Source organism: Arachis duranensis, chromosome 10 (assembly GCF_000817695.3).
Source record: "Arachis duranensis cultivar V14167 chromosome 10, aradu.V14167.gnm2.J7QH, whole genome shotgun sequence".
Taxonomy (NCBI): Eukaryota; Viridiplantae; Streptophyta; class Magnoliopsida; order Fabales; family Fabaceae; genus Arachis; species Arachis duranensis.
In genome coordinates this window covers 104,347,407-104,363,301 of record NC_029781.3, presented here as the reverse complement: position 1 = coordinate 104,363,301, position 15,895 = coordinate 104,347,407, and the positions used below count along the sequence as shown (strand labels likewise).

Genomic DNA, 15,895 nt, shown 5'->3' with positions numbered 1-15,895 from the left:
AAAAAATTATTAGAAAATTTTAGATATAATTTTTAAAAGATCATGAGTTAATTTGATGTTAAAAATTGTTCGATAATTTTTTTTAAACCAACTGAATTTATTTGATTTTTTTTTTGTGTCGTAGTTTTTTTTTTCAAACTTAGGAATGACTCGAATTCAATATCTCTAAATGAGGATGAAAAAATATGTTATTTAAATTATAATTCACTGGCTTTTATGTGTCATAGTTAAGTATGACATATTATATTAAGAATATAACATATGACACATTCTAAATAGTTATTGTTATTTTTCTTTATTTACTTTTTAAATAATAATTTTAATATTTTTACAAAAATATTCAAATTATTTATTAAACATAAAAAAATATTTTTTAATTATTATATTTTTATTATTTTGTTATATTTTTAGATTTGTTAAGGATTAATTTATCAAACAAAATAATATTAATTTTTGAGTATCATTTTAGCAGTTTATTTCTAATAAATCTTTTAAAAAAATAATATCCAAATACTTAGTAGTATTTTTCAATGAAAAATATTCAAAAATGTTTGTTACTTCAAAATTCCTTACCCACTGGTCTTGCCCTTTTATTATGTTTCGGTTTTAATTTACCTGCTGCGGTAACAAACCGGCGGTGCCGCCAGCAGGAAGTGAGAGAGAAACGCAATTCAACTCAACTCAACCACAAGGAGCCACGTCATCATCAACTTCATAGTTGCCTTTCAATGTGAGTATTAGTTCCTTTTTTTCATTTAACATCATGCAAATTGATTTTGATCGATCAATTAATCGTGGCATGGTTCCGTTCTGTACTGTATTTTTAGATGCTCACCATCTGTTTGATCTTATGCTTCTCTTTTGAAAGGGTAGAAACTCACCTGCAGTTGTCTTCATTTGAAGTTACTATAATTTGATATGTTTGACAAAATTATTATCTAACAGCTTTTAACTTTCAACTTCTATCGAAGACAACTGCATGTGAGCGTTCACTTTGAAAGGCAAGTTTTTGCGTTTTGGCTTGGTTTGGGAGTATTTGAGTTAATATAATTTATAATTTATTCAAATATGGTTTGAGCCGTATGCTATGTTCATGTTCTCCGCTGCTTATCTTTCTATTTCATAGCATGTTTATATGGTGTTTACCTTGATCAAGTGCCCTCATTCTCCCTGGTTTTCAAATAAAATGGTTCCTTAATTATGTTGATGATGTTGTTGTTGTTGTTATCTCACTAAAATTGTGATGGTGGCAGATGTCAGGCAGAGGACGAGGACGTGGCCGAGGGGGATGGGGAGGAGGCCGCGGTATGATGACATATGCGAGAGAAATGGAGTTTGAACTCTTCCCTGAGGTGACTAACTGAAACTGCATAGCTTCTCCCATTGCATCCCATCCCTAATCTCTAGCCTTCTTGCTGCTAATTGCTCCCTGCAGGATGTTACTTTGCCTTCTAATAAAGTCAATCATGATGATACTCTCATGAAGGACTTGCTACGACGCAATGCCAGGCTTCAAAATTATTGGAAAGCCTCTCCTTATCTTATCGAGGAAACAGAAGGTAACCTTAACCCTTCTGTCTTCTTTCTGTATGCATTATATATCTATCTTGGCCATTAAGTAATCATAGAGGCATAGAGCTTATGATACACACTTACACATCGCCACACCAGTTAAGAGTGAATTGGCTCCTGGAATGGAATATGAGCACATAATTGTAATTGTACCCACTAAAGCTGCACATACAGCTTCTAAAACTTTTTACTTATTTTTGCTCGTGTGCGATCCTATTCATTTTTGTACTTGAATATCTGCCTTATGCCTTCTCCATCCCCCAACAGGAAGTCAAGAATACTAGCATTTATTGTGTTAAGAAGTTAAAACTTCATTCGATGTACAAATTTTCTTGCTTTTGCTTTCAGAGAACAAAAGGATGCATGTAGAAAGATTTTCTGACAGGAACAAGACAACATTTACTCGTGATTCTTTATCGCAGATTTTAGTGTTCAAGGAATTCCCTAAGGAGTTGGTTCGAGGTATGAAATCATTGGAATTTTCTTTCACTGCAGCGGTTGCATCCTGTATCAGAAAATGTTTTGATGTTTATTATGCATTTTCGGTTCTTGTTAATTAATCTTTTTTAACCATAATATGGTGTTTTTCAGGTACAGCTACAGCTAGGCGTCCAAACCGTAAAAGATTTCGGTGGAACCCAGAGTCAGGTTTGATGATTTTAAATGACCTGTCTCTTTTGTTTATTAGTAAATTGATTTGTGAGCTTTGAAGAACTTATTGAACTTTTTACTACTTTAAGTTGCATATATGCTGCACTGTTGAGCAGTATGTATACTTATTTCTTGGAGATTTTTCTTCTTGCTGATGACTATGGTTGTGTGGCAGGTATTAAGCGAATTGATTTCTTCGAACAGCTAGAGAAAAAGAACCAGGTAGAGCACCTATGCTTACAGTTAGTGCCTATATGTTTTCAATATTTACAATTGATTTATGGATTCATCTTAATATCGATAGGGATTCCTATGCATCTTTAGTCTTCACCTATGCTTACAGTTGCAAGTTTCCGAATTCAATATATATATATATATATTGTTAGGATTGGTGGGGGAATGGCTGTTGTGGAATTGGTACCTTGGAGGTTCCATTATTGTTGTTATCACTGTTGCCACCAGTGTTGTTTCCTCCACTTTCATCATAGCTTCCGCTCCATTATCATTGCCTCTTCTACCTCCAACATAGTCGTTGCTGCAAATCTCCTCCAGCTCCAAGCCATCATCGCTTGATCATCTGTAAAACTCATGGAGCTTTGAGCCATGTATATTAGTTTTGGGAAGAAAATTGCCTTTTGCTGAACAGAATACTAAATTTTCCTTTTTATTCATTCTGTTGGGGGATTTTAACCCACTTGTCCAATGGAAAATTTTATTGACTTTTTCTTTTCACTTGCAGGTCAAAGAGGGTAAAGATGAAAAGGAAAATAAAGGAGGAGAAAATGAAGAAGAAAAAGAGGAAGAAGAAAATGTAGATGATGAAGAGGTTGAGGAGGAAGAAGAATTTGGTGATGATGATTATCATCAGGTATGATTGTAACCTCTACTTTTATGTTCAATTTTGGCATTTTTGAACTCGGTTGGTTCTCTCCATGATGTTTTTCTTGTTTTGCTCTTTGTGAGGTTTCTTTAAAATATTCTTTGGTGTTGCTCTATTTGAAAAATTTTATAAGAGGCAGATTCTATATGACAATTGACGTGTTCAAATTGATATCTCTTTGAGAAGTTATTTTTTCTATGATTACTCTGCCGAATGGTATGATTTTTTTCCTTCTAATGAGGCACAATAGCATAGAGGTGTAAAGTATTGTGATTTGATTTTCATGTTAAAAAGAGAAAGTACAACAATAAGTTTCTAACTAAGTTAAAATGTTGCAGAATGAATATTTTGATGATGATGAAGATGATTATAATGATGCAGATGAAGGGGATGGTAATGCCACTTTAGAGTTCCACTGCATTTCTTACTTTAATTTCATTTTAATGATCTTACATTGTCTGCAGATGAAGTTACTAATAAGACATGTCTTTGATTGCAGATGAGGGTACCTATTAAGATATCTCTTTGTATAATAATGATTGTCTTTTCATCCTGTGAACGCTTCTGCAATGCTTTGGAATCTCGCTTCCACATTGTTACAACTTCGACATACCTTAATCCTTCTCTTGCTTTTCATCTATTTCTTCTTAGCCGCTATTATTTTTGTTTAGTCAATTGCATATGAATGTGTAGTTTCTTAAAGTTGTTTAAGATAGACTGTTGCTTGAACAGAAAAAATATCGTTTACTGTTCAGATTTCCACCTTGAAGTGAGAGAATGATTAGTTGTTCATTTTACAAATCTTGCCTTAGAGGATTCAAATTCCCTTCTTGGATATTATGGGATTTTTTTTTAATAGGATAACAGTCAAATAAGAGAAAATACTCAGTTTGGTCCCTAAAGTTACAATCGAGTTTCAATTTAGTCTTTGAAGTTTCAATTACCTCAATTTAGTCCCTGAACTTTTAAAATTTTAATCACGTTAGTCCTTGCAGTGGTTTCTGTCACAGAGTTAATTGAAAATTTTGGGGACTAAATTGAGGTAATTAAAACTTCAAGGACTAAATTGAGGCTCGAGTGTAAGTTCAGGGGCCAAATTGAATATTATCTCATCAAATAAACAATTTGGTGTGTTAAATGGTAACAATTTTTATTAGTCTTTGTTTGTGTTGTTGTGGGTTTATTTATTTATTTTTAAGGTTTACCCAAAATCAATTATACAATTAGAAATGAACAACTTATAGACAAAGCAAAACGGTGGTGGTAGTGGTGTTGATGCTGGAGGTAATATTGTGGTAGAGTTGGGAATGTACTAAACAGATTTTCTTAAGGATATAATTATAAAATTTGGAGATCAAATTGAGTATGTTAAATTTAAGATACTAAAATTAATTATGGTTCAAATTGAGCAAAGTAATTAAAGAATATGTTTGAGTTAATCATTTGAAAAATGTTATAATCTTACTCTATAGTAAAATAATGTATTTAAGTAACTAATAAAAAGAACTTTTCAAATTAAAAAAATTGTATTGAGGAATTTTAATTTCTTAAAGTAAGAAATTCCAATTTCCCTCAATATAGAGGAAATTCTTACAAAATATTTTAAAAGTATAACTAAGGTAAACTATCTTGGCCAAAGAAAATATTTTATAAAAAAAATCAATTTTTATGCAGTATAAAAAAATTGTACACAAATGTGCTCAAAAGTAATTAATACTTTTTAAAAAGTCATCTAAATATATAAATTTAGTTAAAAAATTGTGTAAATTTTTACACTATTAATTCATTAAAATTAATCATTTTATTTTTTGTTAAAGATATTTTATTCCAAATTATTACTATTACAGTTCAGCTTACACCCCATAATGTGTAGTCGCCGCTTTTTCATAATCGATTTTTAGGGTTTTAAGGGTTTAAGCTTTTTACAACACTCATGGCTTCCAACGGTAAGCAAGACGAACAAGACGAAGAGCTTTTCAAACGAATCGAAGACGAAGAAGAAGATTATGAAGAAGAAGAAGAAGAAGACGGCGAAGAAGGATGGGACGACTGGGAAGGAGACGACGGTGATCCACAATCGGAATTGCTCTGCCTCTTCTGTGATTCTCGCTACGCTTCTTGCGATTCCCTTTTTGCACATTGCGCTTCCATTCACCACTTCGATTTCCATGCCACTCGAAATGCTCTTACCTTGGATTTCTATTCCTCCTTCAAGCTTATTAACTATATCCGCTCTCAGGTTACTTTCCATTTCTACACTTTCCTTTTTCTCCTTTTTAGATGTTAATCTAAGGTTCTGTGTAAAAATGGCGTCAAAGTAAGAAAATATTAACTGAACTCAATTTATGAATTCCATCTATCCAATCATTGAATAACATCATATTATCTTGATAATAAAAAATTTAGAAGATTCGAATAGCAATAGATATGTAATTTAATTGATCTATGAAGTGAAATGTTTCATCAATGATTGCTAGCATTTGTGAAATTGGTAATTTATATAAATTTATTCGTCATAAGTATGACAAGACTTACACTCGGTGTAAGTGGATCCCCACCAATATATTTTGTGTATCTGTTTGAATGTTCCTTTAAGTTTGGATTTTGAGGTTCAGAGCATGGAGTTTCAATAAATTTACTTCTACATTTTGCTAAGTTTTGGTTTCTTTTATTTTTTTTTACCAGGTGGCAGATAACAAATGTTGGAGCTGTGGATCGACATGTCAGTCCAACCAAGACTTGCTGAATCATCTGCATGATGCAATTGACTTAAGTGATATAAAGATTAAGTGGGATGATGATAGATATTTAAAACCTTTTATGCAAGATGATTCACTGTTGTACAGTTTTGTTGATTATGAAGATGGGGAAGATGAGCAAATTCCACCAATGGATGAAGATCTTATGATGGATTTGAAGAACTCTATAGACACTCTTGATTTGAAAAATGTGGTAGTTACTGATGGTGTACATGATACGAGTAGCAGCCAGAAGGTTGCTTCTGTTCCTAATGATCATTTGAACCAGGCTAGTTCTTCAGACAAGGAACTTGTTAATGGCAAGAACTCTAGAGCATATGTGCCCTCAATTGATGAGGCTAGAGAAGAAGGGCTCTTGTTGGCCAAATCTCAAAATCACATGGAAAAGCAGATTAAGATGGTTAATGAAAGTTATTTTGGGTCTTATAGCTCATACGGCATCCACCGTGAGATGTTAAGTGATAAGGTATGAATTGTATTTGCATTTGTTTGCTTCAGGTTTAAGAAAATCCACCGTGAGATGTTTCACTCTACTGTTATCATCATTTTATAGATGTCCTAGCTTTCTTTATGTAGGTGAGAATGGATGCTTATGGCCAGGCAATTTTGAAAAATCCCTCTCTCCTAAATGGTGCTGTGGTTATGGATGTAGGTTGTGGAACTGGCATCCTGAGGTGAGAAATTTCGATTATAAGCAAACAATATATACTCTCTAGTCATTGATCGCGGCATAATTTTTATCCAAAAGAAAAATAAAAAATGGAATGCTGAATTATTTTATTCAATTTTCAAACTAACAATACAAACTACTAGGGTAATTAATCTTTCATATTATTTATGTCTGTAATGACATTACATATTTCTTTCTATTGTACAAGATTTCATACTCAATGTGTCCTGCTAGGTTACTGGGTGGACTGCTTTTGTTTGCATATATTTGGTGGCATTACAATGCCCAGGGTGATTATCTGGTTGATATTCATAATGCTAGTGTGATAATATAAAGTATGCTTTGGGGTCTGTGTGTTTGTATACCTTATTTGATAACTCAATCATTTTTTTGTGACATATTTTACTTGTATATTCTTCAGCCTATTTGCAGCTCAAGCAGGGGCATCACGGGTCATAGCAGTTGAGGCTAGTACCAAGATGGCAGCAGTAGCATCTCAGGTATGCATTTTCTGTACATTACTTCTCACAATATCTCCTTAACTATGCATTTAGTGCTATAATCAATATCTTGTTGGTTTTTTCACCTTCAATATATTTTTTTAAAAATTAAGGTTGCAAAAGATAACGGTCTCTTACTGGATAAAAGCCAGTGTGGTGTGAATGGCCATCAAAAGGGAGTGGTAGAAGTGATTCATGGTATGGTTGAAGAAATTGACAAAAATGTTGGAATTAAACCTCACAGTGTTGATGTATTGTTAAGTGAATGGATGGGATATTGCCTGCTATACGAATCCATGCTTGATTCTGTGCTCTATGCACGCGACCGGTGGTTGAAGACTGGAGGTGCCATTCTTCCTGACACAGCAACTATTGTAAGTTTCACCCGTCACTCATCACTATATTTTATTTAGGGGTTATCTATTATCAGTCGATGTATTAACAATTCAGTTATTCCAATTTCCCTTTCAGTTTGTTGCAGGATTTGGAAAAGGTGGCACAAGTCTTCCATTTTGGGAAAACGTGTGTGAATTTGACATGTCTTTCATTGGGAAGGAACTTGTCAAAGATGCTGCCCAAATTCCTATAGTCGATGTTGTGGACTCTCAAGATTTAGTTACCAGTTCTGCGGTTCTTCAGGTTGGTGCTTTGCTTTGCTGCTTTTGCATATGTGGATGTTTAATGAGACATAACATTGTTGAATTCTTTACTTCTTTCGTTTTATTGAGGTGTATTTATATAATTTTGCAATCACCTTATGGATCTTGCTAGTTTATCATCTATGATTTGTTTCAACTAATTTTCTTTAGCGTAGACCAAGTTCAACTTTTATGAATTGCATGTATTTGTAACATCATAAAAAAATCACTGTTTGGTATCCTTATGGTGATTTCTTCTCGGTGGTAAATGGTCAAAAGCCTTCTATTATTTTATTTAATAGGAAATATTACTTAGGTCTTTCGGAAAGCAAAATCCTCTACACAAGTTTTCCTCTTTAAGCCCATTTCTGACAGTGCCAGCTTCTGTAAAGAATGCCAAATTTACTTTTGGTAACTATATACATGCATATTTTCAAGTTAAAAACAGGATTCTAAAGCTATTAGTAGCATTTCCAGATATGTTGCTTATCTTTTAATCATCCTCTGTAAATGTATAATCATTGCGTGTGCTATTTAATCACATTAGCATTTCAGCCTTGTTATTTCTGTCTAGATAGCAGATAAATCGTAATGTCTCTAGGAGGAAAGGTATAGTTTTACAGGGCATATTCTTTAGTAAGTTCCCGGTCTATAATTGATTATTGAAGTACACTTTTGTTTCTTTGTCCAGACCTTTGATTTGGCAACCATGAAGCCTAATGACGTTAATTTCACTGCAACTGCCACTTTGGAACCAAAATCAAGAGTTTTGGAATATGGAGAAATGCGTGTAGATTCTGAAACATGCTGTCGGTGTTATGGAGTTGTATTGTGGTTTGAAACCGGATTTACAAGCAGATTCTGCCGTGAAGCGCCAACTGTGTTATCAACATCTCCTTACACACCAAAAACACATTGGTCACAAACAATCTTAACCTTTAAGGAACCCGTTGAGATTGGATTTCAGAAAGGAAACAATGGTGATCTGGCAGCAATCGGCACTGAGGACTTTCCTGCTGCAAAGGTTGATGTGCGTGTCAGCATTGTACGTTCCACAGAGCATCGCAGTATTGATATTTCATTAGAAGTTGTCGGTGTTAGTCCTGATGGCCGGAGACGCAGTTGGCCGGCTCAATTTTTTTCTTTGCAGTAGAGTTCATACACCACAATAGCAAAGATCTTCATACTGGCATCTTGTTGGCAGCCAGTTACAAAAATGTTTTAGAATGTTGTAACCCTTTTCATAGGTTTCCATTTTTGTCGAGGAAATAGGTCCTTTTCTTAATTATTTTTTAGAATGTTGTTTTAGGCTACGTTAATCGGTAAAATTTTGAATCGTGATAAAATATAAAAAAGATATAACTAGCCATGTTATTGTTGCATCGCTGTGGACTCATTGTTGCATATATTCTTCAGTTGTGTATCTTAAAAAGGATGATATGAACCCACATACGTTGGACTGTGTACTAGTTTCTTAGCTGCTGTATAATAGTTGAGACACAACAAAAATATGAATATAGAGCCAAAAATGTGTTTTGAGATAGAGATAAAGGCAAGATAGTCTATTTTAAAATACTATTGTTGCACATATTTGTGTCAGAATTATCCTTGTATGTTTTCAATCTTTGTTTTTAATGTTTTAGATGAAGTTATTGTTCATGGATAATTTCGATACAACAGAAAAATGTTAAGAATAAAATTAAATGTTAAGAGTATTTTAAAAGAAAATCACAAACATTAGAAATAGGTGTATTCATAGATTGGATCTGATCCGCATATCCGCGGTGTTTATCTGAATCTGATCTGAAAATTGTGAATATGGATTGCGAATTTTGTATAGGTATCTGCCTATTCGCGTATCCGCAAAATTAAAGAAATAAATAAGTAAATATTATTTTCATGTTTTATTTTAATTAATAATTATCGTATATGTTATATTATTTTAATGTATTATTTAAAAAAAGTAATTTAATATTATTTTAAGAATAAACATATTTAAAAGAATAGAAAAAATGAATTTTATTAATATTTTTTTAATAAAAATAAACTTTTAAAAATATTTTTGTATTTTGCGGATATATCCGATATCCGATCCGAGCTTAAAAACTGCAGATATTGGATCCGATTCGATCCAATGATCTTAGCACGGATCGGATCGAAAATTTGGCCATACCCAATTCGATCCAATCCGCGTTCACCCTAATTAGAAATAAGAAACATACTTTACTCCTTATGTTATGTGTGAGTCTACTACTTTGATTTAAGGATAATTAATTAATTAGACTCTTGGCTTTTCACTTGACCAACTTTCTCATTTTAGGAGAATTAGATAGACATCTGTTACTCCTGTTGTTGTCATTGGAACAGTTTCATATTCATGCAAGGAAAACTAGCATTTATACCAATGACCTCATGAAAAGTTGCAAACATGATTCAAGATTTATAGATGTGTTATTTACAAATTTGGATCCTCTTAAGTGAGAAAGTGAGGAATTAATTATCCGTGGATTGGTAACTCTTATTGTAAATTGGTTTGGCTAAATAGAAGTTACTAATCCGAGGCTGATTAATTCCCAATTTCTCACTTCACAAACTAACTCAATTCAAGAGGATCTTTTCCGGATTTTCTGTTCATTCTCTTGAATACATACATGCAAACACGAAATTTGACAATAATAGAATTGAATGAAAGAATTCATAGCAGAACCTCGGTTTTCATTAGCAGAATTAGCTTTTGAATTATTGGAATCATGCTTTTAAAATATGAAGTCATACTAACATATAATACAAACCTTATGAATTAACTTGCTGTTGCCAATTACTAAGTTGTGCAGATCATGAAGTATTTATGTTGAATTGCAGTGTATAAATTCTGTCAACACCTGAATAAATGCAAAATGAACATTTTAGTATCAAAAAATTATCCATGAAAGACAAAAATTCATACTTGGAAAGGAAAAATATCACAAAAGATCATACCACTAACAAAACTAACCACTTTTTTAGGTAGATTTATCAAACAAAGAAGTCTTTACTCTTTAGGTACACTAGGTGAATTTTAATTCTATGATTAATTTGGTTGAATTGAGTCTTGAAAAAATAGTTGAATTATCTCCATGTGACTTCAAGATCATGGAGTCAAGTTGTGGAATCAACCATCGATGCTTAGATTATGGCTAGTTTGGTTAATGACATGATCTTTCGTCGGTAATTGTTATACTTCAGTTTGAATAAAAAGCATGAAGAAAAAAGATACTCACTTGGGAATTGGGATCAGTATCTACAAATCATGCTGCTCATCCACTTCAATGTATTGATCACAGATCCAAATGCCATGGTTGCCAGAAATGTTGGGCTTGTTCTCTCTCTGCCACTGCTCTTTCAGTAAAGGACACTTCCAAATATCAAGATCAACTGCAGATAAAGGCAATGTTCCTCCTTCTCCTACTGACTCAAGCTTACAACAATCAAGGATCTGAATTTTCTTGAGAGAAGTGAGGTTTTGAAGCCCTTTCATATCCAAAGTTTTAAGGTTTGATAAACCTTGAATCTCCAGTTGTGTTAGTGTGGAAGGAAGCAAGCCTTCCTCTGGAAAGGACTCAACATCTTCACATTTTCCCTCAACTGAAAAGTGCTCGAGCGAGGCCAAGCACGACATATTCCAGTCCAGCCGGCGAGCAAAGAGGTTGTCACAATCTCTAATCTTGAATGACTTCAAATTAGTTGGCAAACCTCCATTTGGAAGTGACTTGATTTCTGGACAACTCCAAACTTGGAGTTCCTTTAAACTTGGGAGAAGAGTATGCATTTGTTTAGGAAGTGAACTTAACTTGCTGCAGTAGCGAACTTTCAAAGAAGCAAGGTTGGGTGTAGGCAATCCTGCATGAGGAAAGTTCACAAAGTTGTGACATCTCCATATGCACAATGAGTTTAGAGATGCTAGAAGCTCGAGTGTTCCCTCCGTCTGTGGCGCTGAAGTAGTTAGAGATTCTAGATTTTCACATCCCCAGATTACCAAGGACTTAAGATAGGGGAAGAAATCTAGTGGGAAAGACTTCAGAGAGTGGCAGCTATTGTATATCTCTAATGATTCAAGTGATTCCCGGCACCCCATTAGTTTTTTTAGGATTTCTACTTTCCAACAGTTATCAACATGTAATGATCGCATAGCCGGAGCTTTTGGGAGTGAAGTTGAAATCTGATTACAGTATCTCATGGTAAGATTTGTAAGAGAAGGAAGAAAAGTAGGCAAATCACCAGATAGTTGTGGACATTCCTCCAAATGAAGCTCTCTGAGACAAGGGAAAACTTTGCAGCCTTCACTTTCACCTGCATGAATCCATTTCTCCCACGCCGGCATGCCATAAAATGTTAGAATTTCAAGAGAAGGAAAATGTTGATTCCCTGTGCAACCACTGACTCCATAAAATTCAGGTCCAATGCTAACTAGCTCCTTAAACTTTGAAATATGTAGTTCTTTAAGATATGGAAGCTGTCCAAGTGATGGCAATATGTGGCAATATTTACAATGATTAAGTGACAGAGAAACTAGGTGGAAGAATGAAGGATCTCCCAACCAAGTTGGAAACTGAGTACCTGTGTAGTGCACAATTTCAAGGGCTTCCAAATTTGTATTTGGCTGCAGCTTTTCGAGTATATTCTTTTCATGCTGGGAATTTTCTGTATCAGCAGACCTTCCCCAATCAAAAGTCAACTTATCAAGATTCCTCTTGTCCTTCAAACTTGCTTTCATTGCATCTTTAGGATCAACCACATTCTTTATGTTTTGAATCATCAAAGAACCTCTTAGATGTGATAGTTCGCCTAATTCACCAATCGAAGAAGCAGATTCCTTGCTCACGAAGAAATTGCTCAACTTTTGCAGGCTTTTTAGATTACTCATGTGCAATGGCATCCGTTCTATCCGAGAAGCCGAGATGTCAAGGTATCTCAAATTGACTAGACAATGCATATTCCTTGGCAATTCTGTGAGATGAGGACATCTTGCAGCCTTGAGTGTTTGTAAGTTGTATAAAGTACAGATGGAACCAGGCAACTTCTTTATTTGAGTTTGTGACACATCCAAGTATCTCAGATGTCTGAGTTTGGCAATGAAATGGAGCAATTCGTTAAGACTACCACGCGCACCAACCAAAGATAACACTCGCAAGCGCCTTAGCTTCATAAACAGATCCTTTGGCACCTTGTTGAAAAGGCATATTGGTGGATCCACCAAGCTTAATTGCAAAAAAGTGTGTAGACCACTTGCCTTTTGGAAAGCATCAAAGTTTATAGATGGATACCTATTTGCAATAATTTGTGACAAGTGACGAGTCCTTTCCCCAGCATCTTCATCTAAGTTGTTTTCCAATCTGATGCAGAATTTTCCAGATACATATTTAGCAAGGTCATTGATAAGATCATGCATCACAAAGAGTGATCCATTATGTCTTGATTGTTGGAAAAATGACCTTGCTACCAATTCATGAAAGTACTCATCTCCAACTTCTTCAAGTCTTCTGTTTCTTTTTGGTTCTTTCAGTAGATTCTCTGCCATCCATAACAATATCAACTCCTCTCTGTCGAATTCGTACCCTTTAGGAAAGATTGAGCAGTAAGCAAAACATCGCTTTAAATGTGAAGGAAGATAATAATAACTCAATCTCAAAGCTGGAAGAATATTGCTCTTTCTATCTGACAACTCCCATATCTCATTCTTCAATATGTTGTCCCATTCTTTCACATCTGTTTTAGAGCGCAATAGTCCTCCTAATGTTTTCGCAGCCAGAGGCAACCCTTTACACTTCTTAGCAATGCTTTTACCAATTCCTTCCATGATTTTATAGGTATCAGAGCTTCTATAATCAAATGCATGCTTTAAACAACATCCAACAATCTTCATCTGATAAATATCCCAAGTGATATGATGGAATGGTTTGCATGATTGATGCTACTCGCTCGCTTCTTGTAGTCACAATGATCTTACTCCCATGAGCACCATATTGAAGAAGATTTCTCAACATGTCCCAATCATCATAGTTTTCATTCCACATATCATCCAAAACAAACAAATACTTCTTCCCTTTCAACCTCCTCTTCAGTTCAACTTGAAGTGAATCTAGATCTCTAATAGCATGATTGCACATGGTGAGAATCTCCAAGAGTGTTTCAGTAATCTTGAATATGTCAAAATCCTCAGAAACACAGACCCAAGCTCTGAGATCAAAGTGTTCCTTCACTCTAACATCATTGTAAACAAGTTGAGCCAAGGTTGTTTTTCCAATTCCGGCCATGCCAACAATAGGAACCACTCCTATCTTGTTATCACCATTTTCAACATCAAATAGTAGCTTGATCATGAACTCCTTATCATCATCTCTTCCATATACATTAGACCCTTCAACTATAGATGTTGTGGGAGTCTTCTGTGGGATCTTGACTCCTATATCCCCAGTTAGACCGAGGAAATCTTTCTGCTTCGCGATAAATTCTAACTTCTCAATGATCTCCATTTTTTCTTCAACTTCATTCTCAAATGAGCTCCAAGAATTAAAGTCAAAGTTGCATACCTCACCAGCACCATATTTAGATCTTGTGTATATCTCATCCAACAAATCATCAGCTTCATATGCAGCATCTTTAAGCTCATCTAGCCATTCTTTCACTGCTGGATTTGTAATCTGCTTTCCCTCTGCATCATCAAGAACTCCATGAACTGACAGCAAAATCAGCTTCAACTTCTTCAGCAACCTGTTGTTCATTTTCTTCTCCTTCAAGAAGCTGAGTACTTCAGGGGAAGCTATTCTTTCAAGCAGCACATTAAACACAGCTCCTAGAAAAGCTCCACCAACGAGTTCCAAAACCATGGTGTCTCAAGTATGCTCAAAAGTCAAATAAGATTGGAGGAAAAGTTTTGCTGCTTGTAATGGTGAATTGTGAACAAAATGGACCAATATTTGTTTACTCTAACCTGTTTACTATTACAAGATTTAATAATACAATAATTGATGGGAAGCAATGAAGCACGAATATCTCGTCGAGTTGTCGTGTTTCCATGTCGAATACATTATGGACATCACCAATCGTTGACACTTGCTTGATATATATTCTTGAAATGAGTTTAGTACTAATATGTAATTATGTTTTCTTGATTATTAACACAAAAATTATCTAAAGTGCTTTATGTAATTAAAAGAGACAATTAAAGTATTAGAAGTTCTATGTTGTGTGGAACGGATCAGATAGAGCACAATTCTATTGCTAGAGAACTTTTTATTTGTTCTAAGACTATTGGTAGAGAACTTCTAAATAATTGAAACTGCTTTGACATAAGTCCGACCTGTTAAGGATTAATCCACCACAGATCTCAGCTTTATTTAAGAGTTTGCTGCTGGTCAACATGTTGCTGTATGAGATTTGAATTATTGACGCTTGCTTAAACGGACAAGTGAGCTGACTATTTAGCCAAACTAAGTTGGTTGGTTTATTTATGTATTTAATCCATCCAACTTAATGGGATAATTGCTTGTCTTGTGTGGGCACTATGTGGGTATCAAATACTCCAACAATGCTTGGGAGCATTATAGTGAGGCCCAAGATGAGGAAAAATGATGTGATTTTATTTATGAATTATGAAGACTTGACCAAGGATAAGCATTCAAAGAAAAAGAAAGATTATATTTTTTAAGACAGAGAGAAAGTTCAAAGAAAGAACAAGTATCTTTCTTTTTTACCATTCTTCATTTGATGGTGCCATCAAAGCAAACGCGTTGCAGCAATAATGCAAAATAGTTTATAGTTCAGTTTCATAACCTTGGTGACTTTTCTGAACAGTTAGCAGCCGATTCAAGTATGAATGAAATTTCTAAAATATTGGTGGAGAAGAGAAAAATAGTTGAACTATAGTTTAGTTAGTTTTCTATCGAATCCTGTGTTTCAGTTTGAGATCCACTGCTTGAAGTGGGCGGTAAGAAACACCAAGATATATTCCTTCTGCCCTCTGAACTCAAATATTTATTTATTTTAAAAATTTTCTTGTCCCAAATAATTGTTCACCTAGAAAAATAAGTATTATTAAACAGCTTCTATTCTTAATATATAAAAGTAGGTACATAGGTTTACCATATTCTTTCTAAGTTATTTCTCTTTTTCTACTTACACCATATCAACACTATCGCTTACTTGGCAAAATTTTATAATTCACCACTCAAATTTTGCCAAATCAA

The 15,895-nt window shown here is 34.3% G+C and overlaps 2 protein-coding genes and 1 pseudogene across 3 annotated transcripts; 2 read left to right on the top strand and 1 right to left on the bottom strand.

Annotated features, from left to right (window-relative positions):
• The first annotated feature begins 579 nt into the window (after positions 1-579).
• LOC107472038 (uncharacterized) lies at positions 580-4,259 on the top strand. 2 transcript variants are annotated; one of them, XM_016091611.3, is made up of 9 exons: positions 580-730; positions 1,254-1,352; positions 1,436-1,559; positions 1,921-2,034; positions 2,164-2,220; positions 2,399-2,445; positions 2,963-3,091; positions 3,442-3,496; positions 3,603-4,259. In XM_016091611.3, exons 2-9 carry the CDS (start codon positions 1,254-1,256, stop codon positions 3,617-3,619), a joined length of 642 nt encoding a protein of 213 aa, XP_015947097.1. In that variant the 5' UTR covers positions 580-730; the 3' UTR covers positions 3,620-4,259. The 2 variants fall into 2 exon arrangements, with proteins under 2 accessions (XP_015947097.1, XP_052111401.1); XM_052255441.1 differs by lacking the exon at positions 580-730 and adding an exon at positions 876-1,001.
• A 706-nt stretch (positions 4,260-4,965) lies between these two features.
• LOC107471992 (probable protein arginine N-methyltransferase 3) lies at positions 4,966-9,159 on the top strand. Its single transcript, XM_016091555.3, has 7 exons — positions 4,966-5,342; positions 5,789-6,328; positions 6,439-6,536; positions 6,954-7,032; positions 7,146-7,406; positions 7,504-7,671; positions 8,362-9,159. Exons 1-7 carry the CDS (start codon positions 5,037-5,039, stop codon positions 8,821-8,823), a joined length of 1,914 nt encoding a protein of 637 aa, XP_015947041.1. The 5' UTR covers positions 4,966-5,036; the 3' UTR covers positions 8,824-9,159.
• Positions 9,160-10,232: 1,073 nt separating this feature from the next.
• On the bottom strand, positions 10,233-14,575 carry LOC107472036 (putative disease resistance RPP13-like protein 1; annotated as a pseudogene).
• Between the last annotated feature and the right edge of the window lie 1,320 nt (positions 14,576-15,895).